This window comes from Colletotrichum paranaense (assembly GCF_030867605.1).
Source record: "Colletotrichum paranaense strain IMI 384185 chromosome Unknown Scaffold_11.1, whole genome shotgun sequence".
Taxonomy (NCBI): domain Eukaryota; kingdom Fungi; phylum Ascomycota; class Sordariomycetes; order Glomerellales; family Glomerellaceae; genus Colletotrichum; species Colletotrichum paranaense.
Genome location: NW_026848969.1, coordinates 1,470,560 through 1,492,780, shown reverse-complemented (window position 1 = coordinate 1,492,780; position 22,221 = coordinate 1,470,560). Strand labels below are relative to the sequence as shown.

Here is a 22,221-nt window from a genome sequence, read left to right as displayed (position 1 = left end):
GAGTCTTGGCCTTGGGCTACAGCCTACAGGTCACACAACTGTGTCCGGTGCCGGAGTGGCTTCGAGTGACTCAAAACTCATCCGAGTAGAGGGCAATCGGACCCGGAGATGGAGCAGAACCAGCAAGTTGACCCGGGTCAATTGCGTGTCGCCGCGAGTCTTCGGATCCGAGAGCCGTCTTGTCATGGGGCCATGTGCTTGCCCGTGACCGAATGCTCGGAGACCGGCGCCGGTTCGATGTTAACTGCAATGATGTCTCGCCCTCTTCCGCTACCATACAGATAGCTGCAATTTTCTTTGTCAAGGAAGGGGGCATAAGGTGCCAAAGACATGAGGATCAAGTTGGGCTGGAAATGACACTCTTCTTGATCGTGCAGTTGGGCGAAGGAATGTTTAGACACACAGCACTGGATGATCTCGAACTCAGGAAAGATCGCAGCGAAAACCAGATCTGGGCCGCTGGGTTCTCAGATCAGGTACGTACTGAGAGTACGCCACTCCTCATCAAGGTTAGCTTGGTCCCAAAAAGAAGATTACATAAGAGCTCTGTGCTCCCTCAAAGGTTAACCAATCAGTGACATTCCGTTAGTCATTTCCTTCCGATCACATGAGTGTGAGCCAAAGCGGCAGGGAGACCGTAATAACTTTTGTAAACTGAGCTGAGGAAGATTAACAAGAAGCGGGATGAAATTGCAAACCTTACGGGCCATCTCGAGCGGTTCATTTGCACATTCTTCAAGTCATTGGAAGCTAGGTTACATAGGGTGTTCCGTTGATCGACCACTACTTTGAGTAAGGATTGTGAGGTGAGTTGCCCTTCACCGGTGACATCCTGATGGCATGCTCACTAGATCTCACTGTGAAGGGCGGCTCTGTCATAGACCTCAACTCGGCCAAAACTTTGACCTCAATTAGGGACTTGTCTTCCGAGCTACTCTTGAAAGGTCGATATCGAATATTGAGGGAATCGATGACCATCTCTCACCAGGGCCATGAAGGTTACTTGGACTCCAGGTTTCGTTGGGGTGAGCTCTGCACTTCGGTACCATGTTGTCTATGAATCTGCCATGATTCATCATCACCAGATAGAGCTCATCGAATTGTCATTGAGTATAAAGACTTCATGGATCGATTTTTGCATGAGATGTCTCGATACTCTCAGTTAATACCTTTATGTCAGATGCAATGAGATATGATCACTTTACCAACATCCCTCATCGGATTTCGAATTGAATACAATTCAATTCCTTGTACTGAGGCGTGCGTTCACGGTGCGCTAGTGCCTCTTCACGATGCTTACGATGATCAAAGACATCTCGTCTAGTTACCTTCTGCCATCATCGGCGATGGACCTGGTCAGATAGATCATAGATCTAGCTCTTGAGTGTCATAGGCAGTGTTTTGTGTAGCAAAATGAGACAGCTGACATCTGTTCGCAATATCACCTTGAATCAACGCAATCATGTTGACAGGCAATGAGTGAGTTGAATGACTACGAGTTGCCGGCCGATGCCAGAGCTTGTGCCTCGATGTTGTGGTAGATGTTTAGGCTACCTGAATCGCGTCGGCTTCGGCTTAAGGTTCGGAATCCCCCGATGTTCACCGGACTATGTTTGAGGCCGCCGTGATGCTAATTAGGGCGGCGCAGGGCCTCTGGTATCGAGTAATCGCTACGAAGCTGTTTATGATTGTTGACGTGTGCTTGCGATAGAGAGCGAATCGAATGCGATGGGTGGATGTGCCTTGACGAGAAAGATACCCCGGACGTCCCACATCTATCCTTCCGGGCATAGCACGAGAATCTTGGTTAGGCTAGGAACTACTGAAACTGGCTCACTCGAAAGGGGTGATGAGTTGAGAAGTCGCTCTAATTTTGTCGCGGGCTGAGTGTGGGCGGCTGAAGTCCCTAATAGACACTATTAGCCATCGGAGAAATAGACCTCATCGAGATATCACACTTAGGATGGCGACATGAGTTCCCTAATATAGGTAAATGGCGGCGATTGCGGTCTAAATTGTCTTGACCGGTGCCCTGTTGTCGGGCGCTGGCTCAGAGCCCGATGGCCTGGCCGGAGATCGGGCGGGATTCTGACCGGACTCTCGGAAAGCTCCTTCGTGGTGGCCTTATAAGTACCTCCATAGTATCTCTTCCCAGCAGCCGGTATTGAATCTTGAATGGTTCTCGTTGGCCTTCTGTTGAACATGACTCGATGCACCCCCCAGCTGCAGAGCTGTTCTCTCCGTCAGGTCGTCGACATCAACGGAGACTTTTTCACGATGATAACTTCACTTGGCCAACCTACTCCGACTTACACCAAGAACTGGGGAAACTCTGATTGATATGGATACCCTGCTCAACAACAGGACCATTGGGCGACGAAGGGAATAACGTGACACAAAACAAGTCATGGTTTCGACAACAAACACTTCTTCCCTTGAAGGGGGGCTCACCCCGCAATTTATCCCCCGCCTAGCGTCGATCCCGAGCCCCGACCAAGCGCTCCCCATGTCTTCAAAAGGCCATGTATCCCGCGGGATTCAACTCTTTTCATTCCCCCCCCGCAAAATCGTACGGTCGTCTGCTCACCCCGCTCCCATTCCGGCAAGCAAACCCACCGCCAACGGCCCATTCAGAGTCGATTTGATTACTCTCCGAGGTAAAGGCAGAGAGAAACGTCAACGGAAACAAGGGCACAGTCACACACCGCAATACACCTAGGAGATACCCGAACAGATGGGCTCACAGTCGGATGACACTCGGACTTTTGCGTAGACCTCGGCGGGCGAGAGAGGATACGAGTAAACATAAGGCTCCGGTCCCCTCCTCCGGCGGCCGGGACCGTATATGAAGCCCCGACGCTGCTGTGACGCCTGCCGGCGGCGTCACCGTAAATGTGTTGTTCAACCCGGCGCGACGGGTTGCGGCGCCTGCTTGGAGGCCGATCTCGAATGTCACTTTGACACGACGTTACGCTTTAAGCATGCGCCGGGTAGCTCCAGAAAGGCAGCTCTCTCCGGGGACAGAGTTCAGAAGGCGGATCACCGAGGTTTGACTTGACCTTCCTTTCTCAGATGATGCTTTACCGCGCCCACCCTTCCCGTCGGGCCCTCCGGGTCTTCTGCCAGCCCACTCCTCTCCGAGGTGACCTTTTCAGCTTTTGTCTTTCGCACCGCGTTTCGTTTTTGTTCATTTGCCGATCACTCAGTCCCTCCATGCAGGTCAGGAACTTACTCTCTCTGTCCAGCCCGACGCAAGAGCGAAGTAAGTCGTGTAGACGACGCAGCATCCGAGGCATCCTCATCACCGGCCGTCCGGTCCGTTCGTACAGCGGGCGACAGAAGTAACAGCTTTACATCTCACCCATCCCCGCACGGCTTGACGCCATATGAAGGACAGCTCAACTTCGGCTACTCACCGCCGGCAACGCACGCGTTCCGGGCCGAGGCCCCGGCACAACGATTCACCGGACATGGATCTCACGGCGATGGTAGTGCGCCCATCGGCTTTGTGTTGAACAGCGGGCCGCCGCAGGAAAGCCAACAACACCGGGATAGCCTCACATCAAGCCCCGGGTATCTCGACTCGGCGCGAGATGGCACCACTTCGGATAGCGGACAGTGGCAATCGGGAGAGGTGCAGCCACAGCTCCAGATTTCATATCTCTTAGGGGACTCGCCGTCAACGCAGGCCGGGTCTTCACACCAGATTGCCTCGGAGCGTGCTGAGAGTCTCATTTCGGATGCAGAATTCCGCATTCAGCCCGTGGACCCCGAGCATTGCGGATTTACCGGACGCCAGGCCTTCTTGTTTCGCACGTACATCTTGAGAATAGCGCCTTCAGTGAGTGTTCTCTTACACCATTTCCGTCCTTTTTGGCGAGGATACAACAGCATCTAATGATACCAGATTGATGCGTGTCACGATGCTCGCCCTTTCACCCTTGACGTCCCCCGCCTCGCCCTTCGCAAGCCAATCTTGCTCAACGGCATCTTCGCACTAGCCAGTCGTTTCGATACGCAGGGGAACGACGACACAAACGAAAAATCGGACTTGGAGAGCACGTACTACCACAATCGCTGCATCGAACTGCTCATCGAAGCTTTCTCCCAACCCCCAGAGACATGGGACTCGATTCTGCTGACGGCTGTTGTGATCATGCGGCTCTACGAAGAGTACGACAACGAGACAGACTCCCACTACCATCACCTTCGAGGCACGAGGAACCTGCTCAATCACGACGCCATTGCCCGTTTCGTGACGCAAGGCGGGCTGGCTGAGGCCGCGAGCTGGGTCCACCTACGACAGGCACTCTATGTGTTCCTAGTTCGCAGGACGCCAATCGAGATTTGCCTAGAAAACTTTGAGAGGTCTTCTACGTTCAGAAGCAACGACGACACAGCGCACGCGAACCGAATCGTCTATCTGTTTGCGAAAGTGCTGAAACTCTTCTTCCCGGAGGACGGATCGGGATTCAGCACAAGCAGCTCAGAGACTTGGGAGGAGTTGCAGAATGACGTCGACGTGTGGTTTAAAGAGAAGCCACTATCTTTCCAGCCCCTTTTCTATGAACGGGCGGATGTGGCCAAAGGAAGACCGTTCCCGACCCTGTGGATGGCCGCAGATCCAGGTATGAACCTTCACATAACAAACGCTGCTCTGTTCCTCTTGACTTTATGGAGTAGGAGAGTCACTGACAGCAAGGCCCATGCAGGCACCGTTGCACTCGGGTACTACTACGCTTCGAAAGCGATATTTTCCTTCCAGGATTACAACAGCTCAAATCCGACAGCAGGATTTGAGGGAACGAAGAAGAGGATGGACAGCGAGGTGAGTTGCAGTCGAAAGAAACGCATGCACTCGACTAAACATCACACAGCGTGAAATCACGTTCTATTTATGTATGCTCATGGGCTTGGCCCGGTCAAATGAGGCTGTCAACGCATACTACTTGCCCGCACACATGCTGTCTTTGTGTAAGTCAATCGATACGATATATCTGCTAGCCCCGTGACCCTAACACTTCTCTCAGGCGGCCATTTGATAAGACATCCCCTCGAACGAGAACATACAATCAAGTATCTCGCACAAGTAAGGACCATCGTCCAATGGAAGACAGGGGCGTTGGTAAAGACTTTGAAGGAGCAATGGTCACAACTTGATAGCTTTCAATCAAGATGATTCAATTTCATTGGCTATGTGTCATGGTCATTGTCGACTCTATCTCTTCTCTTCACACAATTTTGCATCGTGGTTGCGTGCGTCGGAACGTTCTCGGCGTCACGCGCAATGGCCCCGGTCGGATCAGACGCCATCGTTGAAGCTGTAATGCTTATCCCAACGCTGCTATTTATTAGGGACGTTCTTAAAGTAAGGCATCGCAAGCAGGCAGAACATGACTTACAGTATCCCATGGGCGGCGCTTGTCGACAAAGCGCAGATCCGTTCCAAGTCGGATGCGCCCCTCAGGGTCGTAATTCTTGGTCGAAGCATGAATCTAGTGTCGCAGTCAGCAATCTGCAAACATACTTCCTGATGCAAATGCGGAAGAAACATACCATGTGTGCCGAATGGAAGACAACATCGCCGGCCTCGTACGCGCTCACCAGCCACTTCTTCCCATACCGCCGTCCAAAGTCCGCCGGCCCATCACACAAGAATCCCGTGCTCATCATATTCGCATTGAACGCATTTTTTGTCTCCTCATCGCTCATCCCGGCTGCCTTCGCCTTTGTTGTAAACTCGTTTTCAATCTCCTCGCCAAGCTTCTCGCCGTCCTGCATGTAAATCAACCCGCCGCCCTCGAGCCGGACGTCTCCGATCGGCACCCATGCCGTCACGGACGTCGGCTCGCCGTAGCGCATGAAGGACTGGTCATAGTGCACGCCAATGGCCTTGTTGCCTGGGGTGTTGTTGCGGAGGAGCGTGCGCTTTACGGTGAGGGTGTTTTCGTCACCCCAGCCCGTGAACTCGGCGACGAAGTTGCGGAGGACCGGGTGGTTGCAGAAGCCCCGGACTGAGCCGTCCTCGGAGCCGGCATACCAATCCTCGGTATGCGCCTTGAGCGCCGCCTCGGTGAAGATCTCAGAGCGGTCTGTCTCGCCCGGCGCCGCGTTCTTGACGCTGCCGGCGCCGATGCCTGGGTAATCCGCGGCTGACTTTGCGTCGTCGAAGATGCCTTCTCGCGGAGACGTGCCGGGCTTGATCACGCCTGAAGGGGCTAGGGAGTTAAAGTATGATTCGCGTGCGGAGAGCACGTCTTCGCGGGGGATGAGGCCCTTGATGAGAAGGTAGCCGTGTTGACGGTACCGTTGGCGGAGGACATCGAAGTCTTCTGTGAGGTGGGATTGAATGAGGGGTTCGACTTCGTTGGCGGAGAGGAGGTCGTCGTTGACGTGGAGTTGGACACCATTGATGGTAGGAGGGGCATCAGGCGTAGGTGATTCAGCGTGAGGCATTGTGAAGATTCGAGAGAGTTTCAACAGAGATATCTACTAGTTATGGCGTCTATAATGCGGGCGGGAAGAAATATGGAGTGTTCGTGATCAGGATACAGCACTTTGAGAAAGTGAAAGAGGCATGAAAACAAACTCGCAGGATCGCAGTCATTGCTCAAGAGTTCTGAATCCCCTTATATACCCTCCGTCATCTACATCTCCAGGTCCCTCATTGGGGAATTTCGTCGCCCAAGAGTGGCGTCCTCACGTATCCACGAGCATCTCGTGAAAGGGAATATAACCCGCGGGAAACCCATAAGGCAACTAGCCGGCGGAAAATTACCGAATCAGGCTTAACCGGCGGGAACGCTGGCCAACCCTCATCCCCATCTTTCCCATCTTTCCCCGCATTTCGTGCATTTTCGAAGCAAATCCGGCCCCGCGCTTGACGTTGTCACTGCTCCACCTTGCCTGTTACGGACAGCCGGAACGTAGGCTCTGCCAGATTAGCGACCAAGATAGCATTGGATGGGCTGTGTTTCGCAGTTTTGTGGCAGACCTGGCAAGATGGAGGGGCAAGGGGGTGTTTAGAATGGATAGCTGTCTCCAATGGTTCGGTCCAAGTGGGATCCCCGGGATTTGAAGCATGGGGGACCTCTATTGAAATAGGCAAGATCTCGCCGGCGGGATGAAGAGTTCGGTGACGTGCCCGAGGCAGGCTGATGGTCTCGGAATGTCGTCCTGTCTTCCAGCCATTCCGAGTAGTTTATTCATCAAATGGTCAGGCCCTCGCGTGCGGTATTTGATCCGGTTGGTGAGGTTGAATATCCTGGGTCTTTTTAAACGTAAAAGTAATGTGAGAGACTCCAAATTGTAACCTGACATGCACGTGACTCTCAACGCAAATTGATTAGAGTTGGTGATTAATTCGTAGTATCAATCTATTCAGCTACTCTTGTATGCGTACTTCGCATCCAAAGCTTCAGCTTCCACGATATCCGAATACTAAGGCTCACTTCACCTAGTTGGTGCCGCCGCAGCCCTGCTGATCAGTCAAGGCGCCGTAGAAGCTCTCCTTATACGCAGCATCGAGATAGGTCTGGAAGTTGGCGTCAATGAACGGCACCTGGGTCTTCTCATACTCAACAAGAGACAGCGCGCGCTCAGCTGCGTCAGGAAGGGCATCCCAAGCCACGAGAGTGCGCTCAAAGACTTTGTCACCATCGGCGCCCGTGAAAGGCGACATGGCGTTGTCGTGAATCTGCATCTTGGGGTGCGTCGACTCTAAGTAGGAGATGTCGCCAGTCTGTGCAGTATCCCATACCGTGTGGTCTCTGGTGAACGACACGCCAACGGGGAAGACGGCCGATACGTCCGTGTCGCCCTCGCAGCCCCAGCGGTTGACCCAGACGACGATGCTGGCCCAGTAGTGAGTGTGGCCGTTGTCGTTGCCCTTGGCCCAGCGGACCTTGGGGAAGTAGTATGAGTACATAATGGCGGTACGGCCTTGACTGCTTCCGCGGCGGACGTAGACCTGCCCGGTTCCGCCGTTGCCGCATCCGCTTCGTCCGCCACCGGTAGGTCTCAAACCAGCTCTGTAAATGATGATTAGCTCATGCTATCTTTTATGTTGTTTCAAGTTGTTTTTTTGGCTTACCCAAGACTTCCGAAGGCGTCAACGGCCGGGTAGGGATCACAGCCTCCAGAAACGAACAGCTCGGGGTTGAATCGGAGTTGGAGTTGACCCTCCAGTCCTAGAGAAGTTGCCTCATTCAAGGCGGCGACCTTGTCGTGGTCAATCCAGTTGAGAGCAGTGCTGGTCGGGGCAGCCGATGAAGTAGAAGTGGGGATGGTAGTGCTCCACACAGATGAGGTGGTCACAAGAGAGGAGGCAGGCTCTGATGAGGTCCAGGAGAAGGGTGCGCTCGTCGAAGAAGGGAACTCTGACGGGGGAGCCGAGGAGGACCACGGTGCCGCGGAGGAAGTCCAAGGATCGTAGGACTGAGAGGGAGTGGGGACCTGTGTAGGCGTCGCAGGCTTCTCGGTGGGCTTCTCGGTGGGTTTCTGCTGAGTGGGCTTGACCTCCGGGACGGACTCGGGCAGATCAGGCTTGTCGTCAACGGGATCCAGTTCGAATTCGGGCATCGACCCAGCGGCTCCGGAGCCGGCCGCTGCCGACAACACGGCAGTCTGTCCCGCCGCGATGGGCAGAAGCGCACCGGAGGGCGCCATGACAAAGCCACCCAGGATTCCTCCGATAATCACCGCGCCGACAGCTGCGGCAACCGTCTCTCCGTTGCTCACATGGATCGGGGCCGGCGTGGACGACGGCTTCAGGGCACTGCTATGCCAGGTTGAGGAAGGAAGTTGACTGGGCTTCCGGGTAGAAGAAGGAAGCGGGCTCCATGTCGGTTTCCGGGAAGAGGAAGGAGCATAGCTACTCCAGTGAGAGGAAGTGGTGATACGGATCGACTTGGAGAACGTCGATGGAACGTGAGATGACGTCTGATTTCGGGGAGGCACGACACTCGGGGCTGGCTTCGAGCCCGGGGCCGGCTTCACACTTGGGAGAGGCTTAATCCCAGGGTTGACGGCCCTCTCTGCCAATGCATCGCCGTCATCCTGCGACTCGGGGTTGTAAGGACTGTCGGGAGAGGTGACCTGACCAGTAATGGTCGTCGAGAGCAGAAGCAAAGTCAATGCGTGTCGGATCATGATGGGCAATTAAGGAGTGACTGGAGGACTGAGAAGGAGTGCAGTGTCCTCTGGAGTATAGCTAGTCTAATACATGGCACGGTTTGCGTGGATGATTCCTTATATCTAGGACGGGCATTTGTGTCGATGACGGAGTTTCCGTCAGCTTGATAGCCTTACTTGCAATAAAATTGGCTTTCAGCGCCAGTTTTACTGAAAATTAGCATCTCGTAAGGATGGAGGCACACTCAACTCAAATACAGTGTGGGATGGAAAAGTTGTAGAAACTCTCGGTGAAATATGATTGACCGATTCAGTTTGCTCTACTCACTCAACGCCATGAACATAGTGCCTTGGCAGGAACTCCACATTCCCCAAAAGCCGATGATATGATATAGGGTAAGGTAATTGGAAAGGAACAAATGCGAGAGGCGGCGTTACCGACCTGCCATAGACACATATGTTTGATAGTAATATGCATAGCCCGAGTAGAGGTGTATGTAGCGACATTAATGCCTGAAAACTCGCCGATCACTCATTGAGTGCAACTCAACTTTAACGCTTGTCCGGATGCTATCTGCCACAGTATATTACTAGGCTTAGGAAACTCGAAACAAATGACTAACACCATCCGGAGCCTTTTTCACCTGCGGATTATCACAGCGGTGAACGAAGGTGCCACTCATAGAAGCACAGGCCGTTGAGTATCGGTGAGTCCGGCTACGTTGGAGAAGATAGGTAATTTGCAAGAATTCAGGCGGGGCGGGAATGGCCGAAGAAACCGAGTTGATCAGCCTCACAGACCGTTTAATCAAAGCTAGTTTGGGTCAACTCAATTCAAGCCCATATTAATTGTCACTCATTGAGAGTTTGGCTAGCCGAGTTGCAACCCCACTTCTTCCGGTTCGCAGCGACCCTTCATTTACCAAGCATGAACTAGTTGCCCCAATGTTTGCTCCGATATCACAACTTGAGGCGCATATTATGCCCACGTCGTGCGATGCACTTCATCCTGCCTAGGAATGCCATTTATTCGAGTTTTCTGAATGGCGGCATAGCTTTCATATCATCCTAATGTTTTGCATCCATCCTCAATGACCCCACCTTCGAGGCGTAAAAATCATCAGCTTGAGATTCTGCCCACGCCACATAATCCTGGTCGAGTTGTCACAGTAAGATGGCAAAACTAAACAACGTAGCGAATCAAGAAAAGAGTTAAAATTCAGCTGCCGGAGACTACCAGTAGACGCACCCTCTTACTCCCGGTCCTATGCAGCCGCTGGGAGGTTTTCAGTAATATCAGTGATAGACCGAGTCCGACTTTGTCTGCTATGGGGCCCATAACATCTTATTTTCAAGGGCCGATGGGGTTGGTTAACTAGGCGTAACGATGGTCAAACCCAGCACGAAGTCACGTGAAAACCCGTTCGAGACAACGTTCTATCATGAGGCTGAGTGTAAAACATCACTCTCACGGCCAGAAGGTTTCACCATTACTTCTGTGTCGTAAGACAGCCAGTCCCCTTTACTCCTGGTTTCCTTCGATGAGGCAAGTAAGTTATTGTATGTATTCTTTTGCTCAAAAGCTGTACAGCTACGTTCGAGTGCTACAGATACCACAGGGACGAACGTCTGGGATAGCACCACTTTTTTCCAGCCCCTCCAGTCACTAAGGAGCCAACTCATCATCGTGTTCCCCAAGTCAAGTTACTGACTACACGCGATCAGTCAAACTCACACACACCGACAATGATAGTGTCAAAAAAGATTGAACTTACTCCAGGCCATCACTCAACTGAGAGATACATATTTGTCTGACCGTCCTCCCTCTTGATAATGATCTGGTCAATGCCCTTGCGAGGAAGCATGCGGTATACGGCTCGGTAGAAAGGAGTTTGGTTGAAGATGGCCCAGTCCGCTTCCTGATCGGGCTTGACTCTGATCTCGTCTTTGAAACGGAGGCCGTACTTGGTGCGGTACTGGGTCATGGCTGTCTTTGTAGCGACGTTTTCGACGTCGTCAATGACGACCCACCACAAATCGTCGGGATCGATTCCCTCCTTATCGCAAAGAGCCGCTAGAACTTGGGACATGTACAACTTGTCCTCGTGGTCCTCTTCCTTGCCGTTGTAGGCCAAGTAGACGGTCATGGTTTTCTTTTCCACGTTGATTCTGACCTTGTCAAGCGGAGCGTTTCCCCCGGAGTAATGGGGACTGGTGACGATGTATAGTCCATTTTGGTATTCCTCAACCGTGTACCCGTGCTCTTCCAAGATACCGGCATAGACTCCCAGAAGCGAAAGGCTGAGAAGGAGAAAATAGTAGAGGGAACGCATTGTGAATAGTTTGAAGAAGTAGAAGCTGGAGATGAGGATGCGGCCAGAAGCCTTGAATCCGTAAAGTTTGGGAGTCTGGGAGTTTTAAGCAAACCAAAGACCATGAGGATTTGCCTAGATTTGAGGCTATTAGGTAGATAAAAGATCTGATATTCGCCGATCTTGTTATAGCTAATAGGTCTCTCAATCGTGTCCTTGTGGAACTATCAAGGTGCCCAAACGAGTTTCGGAGCGACCGTCCAAATTTCCGTTTTTGCTTTTTCTGTTTTTCACACAATCACGAGATGTTTCAATCATGCTTCGTAAGTCACCAGGCATGGGGAACAAAATCTTCTGATGCGTCTGGGTCTGTACGTTTAGCGTATACAGACCATGATGATCACTTAGGTAACTAAGCCTCATTTTCCAACGGGTAGTAATGTTAAGGTTACGGCAATTCGTTGAAAGTGGATGCTATCCCTAACGGCTCGACTGTTTATGCTTTTTCACCGTGATTCTCCGTTCATTTAGCCGCTGGAATATTGTGTTCGAGTTACGAGATGATAGCCTGATTCAATCTATTCCACGGAGACTGCAGCCTTTTGACGCCTGCTCCCATGGACGACGCCGCCAGGTGGCCAGAGATATATAATAGCCAATGCAGACACTGACTGTCATTTACCACCTTCTTCGACAACTCGAGCTCGACCGAAACAATGAAGTTAATCAGTTTTGCAACTTTCCTGCTTGCCAGCGTCCCGAGTGTCCTCTCGGCCACCTTACAAGCGCGAGTAAAGGACGTGGCCGTAGATGGCAAGTGGAAGAACCATGACGACATCCACTCTCTCCCAGCTGAAGCTGCTTCTGGATCTAAGGGAGAACTTCAACTTCGTTTTCAGCCCTTCATCAAAGTTTTGGGAGGATGTGTTCCCTTCCCAGCCGTAGATGCTGAAGGCTATCTCGGGTATGTGCACATCTACTCTGTCTCTGATGGTGACTAGCTATAAGATTTTGAGACTGACTAAAATGAAGTGCCGGTCTCAAGCCTACCGGCAAGGGAAATGGTGACTGTGGGTCTAGTGAAGGTCAGCTCTATGTCAGAACTGGCACAGTCAAAGAACGCACCGGAATTATGTACTCCTTCTACGTCCCCAAAGTCAACAAGGAGCATCGTCACTACTGGGCATCCATCGTGGTATGGGTTTACGGTGCCGAAGTCAACACCGCGCAACCCGTGGGCATCAGCTACCAAACCGACAATGGAGCGTACAACGTTGGCTCATATCCCGCCACGAAGTGGTCGTCGGGCGCTAGCCTGGTGGGCAGACCCACGCATCCGCTCGTGGCTTACTGGGGCAAGAAAATCGTTGGCCCGCTCACCGAGAACATGGAAAACACCCTCAACCTCCCAATCATCGACTGGGATATGCTCCCGGAGCCTGCGCAGAAGCAGCTAGACGGTGCCATTTTCGAGCACACCTCGGTCCCCTTTATCGACAAGAACTTTGGCGATAACTTGAACAAGGCATTCGATGAGGGTTTCTATGCCGATCTTCCGGGCGGCGACGGCGATGAGGATGGAGGTGACCCCACTGATCCGGAGCCGGCTGGCCCGATGCCCTCCAAGGCCCCACCGGCGCCCACCGCTTCGCACAAGCCTCTGCCGTCAGATATCTAATAGAACTCAAAACAGTAGGCAGATCGGCGAAAACTCACCAACTGTATCCACGGTGGATAGTGGCCAGTATCACATAAACATCAGGCGGATGTGCTTAGTTCAGGTCTATAAAGGCAAAATTAGGGGGTTATCTACTCCGAAGTAAAAATAAGTGTTTGTCAAATTTTGCGGTTAAGTCACGTTTGTTAATTGCCATATCACAAGATAAACAATTTGTTCCCATCGAAGGGGCACGTAAATATGACGCCTCAACTGAGATGTTCCGATCTGAACGCTCAACGTCGCTGTGCTATAACATTCAGGAGACAGTCTGGAATACGCAGTACATATAATGACTGGGGCTAAAGAAATCTGTAGATCATGCTGATAATCTCGAATTGAACTTTTAGAAACGTTCATCAAGAGCTGCGACGCTATCTAGCCTGCTCCGAAGAGTTTTAGAACTGTACGCTGGACACTTGAAGTAAATGTTACCATGTATCTAGGCTCTCATGTGGTGAAATTGTTCGGAAATTAAGACTTATTATTCCTCGTCTAAGTATCGGATGGCCTTCTCAAGTTCTCTATGGACAAACCGGTGAACGAATTGTAAATAGATCAGTACAGACAGACTTTCGTCCGATCGTTCACCCAAGAACTGCCGCCTAACCCAACTGTCGAAAGCCGAACCACTTCTTCCAAACTAGGTAGTCATTGATTATTTGTCCAAGCCGGTAGGCTCGGCAGCCGCGGCCGTTGTAGTGACAGGCGGGTCATCGGCTGGAGGCACATCATTTGAAGGGCAGTCAGGCTCCTTCTTTACACCAGCATAGAAACCATCACGGTAGGCAGCGTCAATCTGAGCCTGGAAGTGCTCGTCCGTGAAGGGAACCTGGGTCTTCTCGTACTTGACGTCCGTCAACGCCTTCTTTGCGAGCGCGGGGAGGGAGTCCCAGCTGATGAGGGTACGCTCGAAAAGCTTATCACCATCGGCGCCGGTGAAGGGCGCGATGGCCTCGTCGTGAATTTGGATCTTGGGGTGTGTAGCCATATCGATGCCAACATCCGAGGACCTGAAAGAGACTTCTCCGGCAGAAGCCGAGCCCCAGTTCAGGTGGTCAGTGGTGTAGGAGATTCCGACGGGCCAGATGGACGTGATGTCGCTGTCGTCGCAGCCGAAGCGGTTGACCCAGACAACGACACTAGCCCAGTAGTGGCGATGACCGTTGTTATTTCCCTTGGCCCAACGGACCTTGGGCATGTAATAACTGTAGATAATTGCCTTCCGGCCCTGGCTCTCTCCACGACGGACATAGACTTGAGCCGAGCCACCATCACCGCAGCCACTGCGGCCACCACCAGTAGGCTTCAGACCAGCGCTAGTTCACATCGTATCAGCATGGTGTCATCCTCAAGAGTAATCTATGCCAGAGGAGTAACTGAAAACAAAAGGAAGTTTACTTACCCAAGGTTGCCCTGGGCATCTACTGCCGGGTAAGGATCGCAACCTCCCGAAACGAAGAGGAAGGGGTTGAAACGAAGTTCCAAACTTCCACCAACGACTGAAGGCTTCTGAGTGAATGGAACGACGGCGTCATGATTAATCCAGGGGTGACCACCAGAGTCATCGCCATCGCGGGGCAATAGTGATGCAGAAACGGTCTGGGAGACGGCGAGGCAGCCCAGAAGAGGGCTAAGAGATTTCAACAACATGATAGCGGCAAAGGAGTGACGGTTAGCAAGAAGCAAAAGAGTGTGGGTAGACAATGGAAGAGGTCTCAGAGCAAAGGGAAACAGCTGCTCAATGTAGACTTTATTTGCAGTTTCACGTCGGGGACGCACTATGTTTCTTCATAACCTGGTGCATGTGTTGGTGGGCGGCCGCGGAACGAGACCAAAACTGTAAATAAATTGTCGCCGGGGAAAACGAGGCGATGCCTTACGATTTCGAGAGCAATTTGAAGGACTTAGGTAAGTGCCATTATGTCCCTCTCCCAGACTCCCATCTGACTCAAGATCGGATTTGTCCGTACGCGCACCATCAGGAGACCAGGGTGTGTCGGTTCGTCCAGCGCGAGAGTCTCAGTCCTCATTCACTGCTTTGTTTACTTCTAGTCTTGGCCATTGCCTCGTTTGTTTCTCAGTCTTTGCAAAAGCATCCTGTGCAAGGGCTTACTTGTGTTTGCCCCATCACTCTTCATTCGGCTTCCAATATCCACTTGGTCAATGTCAAAATAGTATCCATTGTCAGAGGTTAAGCCACAAATATGATGGCGAAAGGCAACCTACGTTTGGAAACATTCCGGTACTGAGCTCTCACAGTACAAATTAAGTACTCGTGACTTAAATTGGCTAGACTAAGGCAAAGTCCTAAGTCCTATAGTCCATGACTAGGAACGATCAACTGAGTTCGAGATTATTTATTAAGCTTCAGCAGTGTCTTGGCTGTGGAATACGTCAAAACCATTCCGTGATTCGGATATTGCCGCTTGATGGTGGAACTCTCGGCACACGGGGTGGCCCGCCTCTAATTTGGACACTGTCCGTGCCGCAAGCTAGAATTCACGAGGAAATTCCCGTGGTTCGTCCAAGCTCTGGTAGCGTCAACCTTGTTCTGTCAGAAGGAACCGATTTTAATGAGTTAAAGCCGCAACAACGAACTACAGGCTTTCTAGCAGCACGCAACTGCGGTTCGCAGCTGTTTCAAACACTGTCTACCAAGGGCGCGTTGTTGCCGAGTCCGGCGGTGCCGGCGGGAGCATGCTTCCTATATATACCGTCTCTACCAGCGTTTGCATACGAATACAGATAAAACAAGTGAACAATGTGTCAATGTCTGGAAATTTTCTTCGAGTGGCTCCATCGGGAATAATATAGTCATGGATTGCAGGCTCTCTCACCCGTGTTCGATGCTGTTGATTGGATAGTAGCCCGAGTCGACGCAACTCTCCATTGCCTTGGACCATGTTGGGCCTATGTGCCCAAGTAACCGAGGTTCATATGAACATTGCGTCCGGTCGGATTGCAACTAACCGTAGATATCTAGCCTTCAAAATCTTCTACGATCTATTCTTGAGCCTGTACTCCTCGACGTTACTGACATGCAAGGAAATGCATCTAATATCTGGGTTGGCTCATGTGCACAGGACACCTAGTATCAATTCGCACCGGTATGAAGTCAGTGCTGACTTCAGTCTTTAAGCTCTAGGGTTCCTCCCATGCACGGCCATACGCTAGGTATTAATTTGTACCGAGCATGCAGTCCATGGCCTGCAATGACGACCATTCTTTCCCAGATCATCACACCTTGGCAAGTAATGAGGATTCTAGGAGCGCAGCTTATCACTTGGCTTTGGAGCTCGTATCACTGTACGCGGATTAGTAGTCGAGCCTAGTGGGTACTTGAGCTTACTCAGAAATACCTAAAAGCTCATGATTGCTCAAGTTTCCGGATAATGCATGTAGGAGGGGGCGCAGCTAGTCAATGACGCTTCTAACACAACAATCACCAGACCTCTGTTCAACATACATGAACATGTAGGATCCCCGAACCTTAGGCCATGCACGCAGACCTTCAATTCTTGGCCAGGCATTATTGATTCGGGAGGAATAAGGAGTCATTCAGCTTGAAAAGGTACCCTCGGACGTCACTACGTCTCAGAATTCTCATCTATATCTCGAGGTGATATCCCATCGTCAAGCTCAATCCATCCTTAAACAGGTGATAGAATCACACGCAGCGTACATTGAGTATTTGATATTCCGAGCGAAATGGACCTTAGATTCTATTTTATAATATCCCTGGTGGCAACTTTAGCGACTGGACAAACCTGTTACTGGCCTAATGGGGTCCCCAACGATGTCGTCAAACCTTGCCCTGTTGCCGCGGGCACCGAAGCAGCCGCGTGCTGTTTCGAAGACCATTATTGCCTAACAAACGGTCTCTGCTTCGAACCTTTGACGTTGACTATGTATCGTGGGGCTTGCATCGATGATACTTTCCAGTCAAGCGGTTGTCCCAAGTACTGCGACAAGAGCGACATACCTGGAGGCGGTGAGTGTGGCTTCGATCGACAACTACTAGGCAATCCCATTCATGAGAATAATTGCTGATATATGGAATCGTGCCTCATAGACAGTTCGCTCCATATCGGAGTCTGGACTTGTGGCAACGCACGATTCTCTTGCAGCAACCTTCAGAATTGCGCGACCGGCAACTTCACCGTCAGTCTTCCCGGCAAAATTATGTTGAACGAAGCGGCAAGCACGGATCTTGGAGACAGTCCCGCAGCTACATCGACCACTGGAAATAGCACTGTTACGTGCCCTGTGGGCAGCGATACAGACCGCCAAGGCAGCATTTCTCTAGGCGCCGCGGCGGGTATTGGCGTTGGCGTCGGTGTGCCTCTTACGATTATTGCTGGAGCACTAGCTGTGATGCTATTGCGCGAGAAGAAGAAGACGGCGAATACCACGCAAACATTAGAGATGACTGAGAACGACGGCTCAAAAACTGGTGGTCCGAATTCACAGTTCGTTTGGTGCTATGCCAACACGGTTGCTCCCGAGCTATCTAACCAGCAGCATGTTCGACACGAGCTGCCTCAATGAGGGTTAGAGACTGTCGATTACCTTAATTGAGAACCACTGTTCTGTTCGTTGGTAGAATTACAGTCTCCAGAGTATGTTTCAGAATTTGAGTTTGCTCCTGAGTTTTACACATATTGGATGTCTTGATTGTATGTCTTGATTGTATGTTCCTAGTCTGTTGTATGAGTTGAAAAATCTAATGAAATAGGTATCAATCTCGCTATAAGTGTAATATGTGTGACCTGCACACTCATCTGTACGTAGATGCAAAGAAGAATCGTAAACATGTCCTCGTACATAACCTCAATCAAGCAAAATATTATGCTCGACGTTTGTTGATCCTGGAAACGTCTACCATAACGTCGCGACGGCGGCAAGAATAGTCGTCCAAAGCAGCGCCCTTGTTGGAGACAGCGAGCCGGCAAAGTTGCCTTCGCCCTTCTGGCCCTTTTCGAACCCTCGTTCGTCTCCACCGAGGTACAAAGCACCGAGGTCTGTCAGCCCGCCGTCGCCATCAAATAGCGACACGGAGTTACCGGTCCAGGCATTGGCCTCGTCCTTGCGGAAGGCACCGAACCAGGCGTAACCTTCGACATAGTCCAGTCCATCCAAATACGTCAGACTCTCGTTCATCATGGCAAGAGTTGCATCCGTGTCTTGTTTAGGGAGGGCCATCTCCGTGATCCAGTACTTGAGATCTGGCGACGTGGAGTTGTAGAAATCCCGCAGCCCGTCGAGGTGGTTCTTGAGGCCGGTCGCGTCGCCGTACCAGTGCACGGCGACGAAGTCGGTTGGGCAGCCGTTGTCGTCAATGTCGTAACAAGACTCGTTGAACTTTTGCAGCCACTCGATACCCTGCGAGGAGCCGGTGACGACCGGGTGGCTGATGTTCCACTTGCGAGAGCCGGAGTTGCGGAAGGGCACAATGTGCTCGATATAGGCTTTAGCGGCATCTTCTGGGTCGATGCTGCTGCCGCCAGATGACGTCGTTCCGTCGGGCTCATTGAAGGTGAGGAGATGGGTGGATGATTCAGGTAGTGCGTTGAGACGTGAGCTGAGGCCTGAATCTGAGGCATCGTCGACGCCGTGGACGAGCGGGATGAACGCGATGGAGCTGTTAAGGGCCTGTGCAGGCCATGTTGACCATGTGTAATACCAGCTGATCAACGACTTTGCGGAGGTGAGCAATTGGCTGTCGGCTGTGTGGTCGTCGCCCTGGAAAGCCAGCCCACGTTTTGAGGGCAGGTCGGACTGTGCGAAGGCTGTGGAGTGGAGGGCCAGCGAAGCTAACAGTATGCGACTGGTTCGTCTCATGGTGCCGCAGGTACAGAAATGGTCCTTGTCTAACGTGAAAGAGAGTAGTGGTTCGTGGAGGATGATCCTTGTGAAATTTGATGCACAGGAATCGGGATCGGATGCAGCCGATGGAGGTGCCGGCTTTGCAGATATATCTGACAATCTTTCGAAACTCGACCGTCCACGTAAATGGTTGATGTTGCAATGGACAGAAGAACTTGTCTAGTCGAGAGGTCCGACAAGCAGGATTCCATCTTGCTGACGGCTCTGTCACCCATCCCAATCATTGACCTCATTCGATGCCATCGCGCTCTTGGCGAGGGACGACTATTCGGTGACGTCATATTCCCTCGTCTCTCAGTCCTTGGTTGGTGGCAGTTGGACTGGCCAAGGCAAGCCCCCTTGCAAGCCGCACCGCAACGGTCTTCATTGCTGACAATTTCACAAGAGAGAATTGAGAAGTTGAATTAGCAAGGGTCCTGGTCGCGGTCCGTCATTGGTCTTGGGTCTAGACATGTGTTTAGCAAGGAGTGGCGCCATGGAAAAAAAGACTCCCGTTCAGTTGCGGTTGTCGGCGACGAGGCCCAGCACGCCCCTGTCAGATCATGTCATCGGTTCGCCCAGCGCGGTGGAGTAGCGCAGTGAGTGCACGCACTCTGAACTTGAACGGTTGATGAGCTAAGATAGGGAGCTTCCGCGGCAAGACAAAATCAAGCCCGACACTTGACTGCACTGGATACGGTACCAAGTGCACAATCGCAGAGGCACTGCAAACTGTTGCGACGCTGATCGAGAAAAGGATATGTGATGCAGTGGATTTAAACATAACTAGGTAGCGATCGAGACTCTAAAACCGCGGAAGATACCCAGCCAGTGCTCCTCCTCTGGTCGTTCATAGAGTAGTGCTTTTTTGGCACAATTTAATCTACGTAGATAGACAAAACTACTATACATTGACTCTCACCAATTGAAGCCCAACTTAAGCACCTCATGTATGGTTCCCTAGAAGCCACATGTTGGGTAACGCATGTCGAATTGATTCCAAGTTACTCGGAGCCTTGGGAACATGGACGATTTAGAAGACTGCCCCCACATCACTCACAAATACGGGCGGACTTCGCAGCTGAACCCGCCTCAATGTCTCTAGGAGTCATTGCCTCCCCTCAGTATGCCACATCCCGTTTCAACTCCAAGGGCTCAAGTTGGCCGGAGCTCAACAGATGCTTTAACGCTGTATGAAGAAGCCGGCATTCCGTTGCAAACTCCATCATCTGAGCCGAGAGCGAGTCAGAGTCAACTACAAAATAGGCGGGTCTCGTCTCATGTTTATCAATAGCGAACTTAATTGCACTGCATGGAAGCCCGGTAGCAACTAAGAAATGGAGCTATCCGCCAGGTATATGTAGTCGACATAGTAGATACAGGATGTAGCCATTAGTGCGCACGCGAATTGCTGCTGCTTGGTTCCGCAGGCACGTCCTTTACTCTATTTACGACAAGTCCAGTATCCGTACACTGCAGCTTTTCTTCCCTTGAGACATCATTCCAAAAACCTTCTCTTACGATGTGGATCTCTCTTGACTCTGTACGGACTGCGGAGCTTGAGCCAATTGTAGATGATGTAAGTACAAATAGTCCTACAACATCCACATTGACAATACTACCTGATTAATCACATCAATCACACTTCACAATCACCATAATTTCGACACCTGGCTATCGAGCTCAATCTTCTGCACCAAGCATCTTTCCGAGTACAGATTCATAATGCACTTCCAATCCACAACCCTCTTCCTTGCCGCCGCTGTCATCTTCCAGGGTGTTTCTGCGCAATTTTGCACTGGCCCTCCCTCAGACTGCAATTTTGAAGACGTAAGATTGCTCACTTGTCACTGAATTCTGGATGATCTCCAGGCACTGGAAAGATTAGGTATTAACATTCCACTTATTGTAGTGCAGAATCAATTACGCTGATCCATGGGCGATCTGCAAGTCAAAGGTTCGTTTTCACTGCAGAAGAGCTCTGCGGTTTGGCTTTATAGCTGACTTGTGTCTAGTGCACACCTGATTCAGGCCGAGATGCCGCTGTTTCCTGCTGCTCCGGATCGTTGTACTGTCCAGCATGAATAAGTCCAGTACAATGTAACTGAGAAAGAAAAAAAGTTATGTGCAGGAGCGGACCTTATGACCATTTGGCATCTGCATGATCTGCCTTTCAAAGCGCCGAGAAGAAACCATCTCTCTGTCTATCGTGTCAACGCCATAGCAACAGTGAATCAATGTACATATCAAGCTCTTATTCCGCCGCATGAGATCAGTCCTGGTAAAAACGATTCCGAAAACAAAGTGGCAAGCCCAACCACACGAAAGCCATTCCTTATATTCTCAGTGTCGAACCTTGTCTCAATCTTGAGCACATATTCTCTATTCTCGTGTGAAGCAGATCATCTTCGAGGCTGAGATACAAAAAGGCCAAAAGCAATGGTGCCTCGAGGGCGAATCGAACGCCCGATCTTCTCATGATGGACAACAGTACGAGTGAGACGCTTTACCACTGAGCCACCGAGGCAGGGTTAACCAGATCATGGTTGGTGGTCCACAGATGCTGGCGGGTCAGCGCGGGACGCCTAAAGCACACCGCTAATTTGAGTCTCACGATGCACCGACCGAGTTGTTGGAGATTGTGGAGGTGGTTCGTCGAAACATTGTACGGGGGAAACTCTTTCATTCGTTGACGTATCTCTGTGTGGATGACTAACCTCCGCGCGGGTCGCTACGCCTTACCGTTCCCCGCACGCGACTCGTTTCGCCTTTCCCCAAGTTGGGATGAAAGAACGTAGACATCTGCGCGCGGGTGTAAGCACCACAGAAGCCACACAGGGTTGATACGAGGAGACACCTCTCATAGGCTGCTATGAGAGCGGTAGTCTGTACATGCAGTCTTTGGCTGCGCATCTGTCTGACTTCAAGACGCCTCTCGCGACCGATGCGCGCGGGTCTGGCGTGCTTCTGAGAAGTCGAGAACACAGACAGTGATTATCTCTCTGACGTGGTCAGGCGTGACTGGAACAGGACTACTTGAGTTGATTATGAATCAGCGGCGTGAGAGCTGAAGCTGCAAGACTTGGAGACAGAAGCGAGTAACACAATTTAGGTGCACATGGCGTTGGCTGTTCATCTTTGGTATAAAAGGCTGTTTAGCCAACATGCAACAACTCTTACTTTCGAGTACTT

At 51.4% G+C, this 22,221-nt stretch overlaps 9 protein-coding genes across 9 annotated transcripts; 4 read left to right on the top strand and 5 right to left on the bottom strand.

The window, feature by feature from the left end:
• Positions 1 to 2,407: 2,407 nt before the first annotated feature.
• On the top strand, positions 2,408 to 5,179 carry CPAR01_12829 (uncharacterized protein; the record flags this gene model as incomplete). Its single annotated transcript, XM_060497084.1, has 5 exons — positions 2,408 to 2,657; positions 3,246 to 3,841; positions 3,908 to 4,828; positions 4,878 to 4,974; positions 5,031 to 5,179. 5 exons carry the CDS (start codon positions 2,408 to 2,410, stop codon positions 5,177 to 5,179), a joined length of 2,013 nt encoding a protein of 670 aa, XP_060344617.1.
• Positions 5,180 to 5,302: 123 nt separating this feature from the next.
• On the bottom strand, positions 5,303 to 6,456 carry CPAR01_12828 (phytanoyl-CoA hydroxylase; the record flags this gene model as incomplete). The annotated part of the gene is made up of 3 exons (XM_060497083.1): positions 5,303 to 5,341; positions 5,403 to 5,495; positions 5,557 to 6,456. The coding sequence occupies 3 exons, from the start codon at positions 6,454 to 6,456 to the stop codon at positions 5,303 to 5,305; spliced, it is 1,032 nt and encodes a 343-aa protein (XP_060344616.1).
• A 1,000-nt stretch (positions 6,457 to 7,456) lies between these two features.
• On the bottom strand, positions 7,457 to 9,150 carry CPAR01_12827 (NPP1 domain-containing protein; the record flags this gene model as incomplete). The annotated part of the gene is made up of 2 exons (XM_060497082.1): positions 7,457 to 8,030; positions 8,093 to 9,150. The coding sequence occupies 2 exons, from the start codon at positions 9,148 to 9,150 to the stop codon at positions 7,457 to 7,459; spliced, it is 1,632 nt and encodes a 543-aa protein (XP_060344615.1).
• Positions 9,151 to 10,916: 1,766 nt separating this feature from the next.
• On the bottom strand, positions 10,917 to 11,465 carry CPAR01_12826 (uncharacterized protein; the record flags this gene model as incomplete). The annotated part of the gene is made up of 1 exon (XM_060497081.1): positions 10,917 to 11,465. The coding sequence occupies one exon, from the start codon at positions 11,463 to 11,465 to the stop codon at positions 10,917 to 10,919; it is 549 nt and encodes a 182-aa protein (XP_060344614.1).
• Positions 11,466 to 12,160: 695 nt separating this feature from the next.
• CPAR01_12825 (necrosis inducing protein) lies at positions 12,161 to 13,122 on the top strand (the record flags this gene model as incomplete). The annotated part of the gene is made up of 2 exons (XM_060497080.1): positions 12,161 to 12,408; positions 12,477 to 13,122. The coding sequence occupies 2 exons, from the start codon at positions 12,161 to 12,163 to the stop codon at positions 13,120 to 13,122; spliced, it is 894 nt and encodes a 297-aa protein (XP_060344613.1).
• A 697-nt stretch (positions 13,123 to 13,819) lies between these two features.
• On the bottom strand, positions 13,820 to 14,814 carry CPAR01_12824 (NPP1 domain-containing protein; the record flags this gene model as incomplete). The annotated part of the gene is made up of 2 exons (XM_060497079.1): positions 13,820 to 14,480; positions 14,567 to 14,814. The coding sequence occupies 2 exons, from the start codon at positions 14,812 to 14,814 to the stop codon at positions 13,820 to 13,822; spliced, it is 909 nt and encodes a 302-aa protein (XP_060344612.1).
• Positions 14,815 to 17,070: 2,256 nt separating this feature from the next.
• On the top strand, positions 17,071 to 17,712 carry CPAR01_12823 (uncharacterized protein; the record flags this gene model as incomplete). The annotated part of the gene is made up of 2 exons (XM_060497078.1): positions 17,071 to 17,155; positions 17,237 to 17,712. 2 exons carry the CDS (start codon positions 17,071 to 17,073, stop codon positions 17,710 to 17,712), a joined length of 561 nt encoding a protein of 186 aa, XP_060344611.1.
• Positions 17,713 to 18,042: 330 nt separating this feature from the next.
• CPAR01_12822 (uncharacterized protein) lies at positions 18,043 to 19,005 on the bottom strand (the record flags this gene model as incomplete). Its single annotated transcript, XM_060497077.1, has 1 exon — positions 18,043 to 19,005. One exon carries the CDS (start codon positions 19,003 to 19,005, stop codon positions 18,043 to 18,045), a length of 963 nt encoding a protein of 320 aa, XP_060344610.1.
• A 1,749-nt stretch (positions 19,006 to 20,754) lies between these two features.
• CPAR01_12821 (uncharacterized protein) lies at positions 20,755 to 21,113 on the top strand (the record flags this gene model as incomplete). Its single annotated transcript, XM_060497076.1, has 3 exons — positions 20,755 to 20,859; positions 20,942 to 20,986; positions 21,045 to 21,113. The coding sequence occupies 3 exons, from the start codon at positions 20,755 to 20,757 to the stop codon at positions 21,111 to 21,113; spliced, it is 219 nt and encodes a 72-aa protein (XP_060344609.1).
• Between the last annotated feature and the right edge of the window lie 1,108 nt (positions 21,114 to 22,221).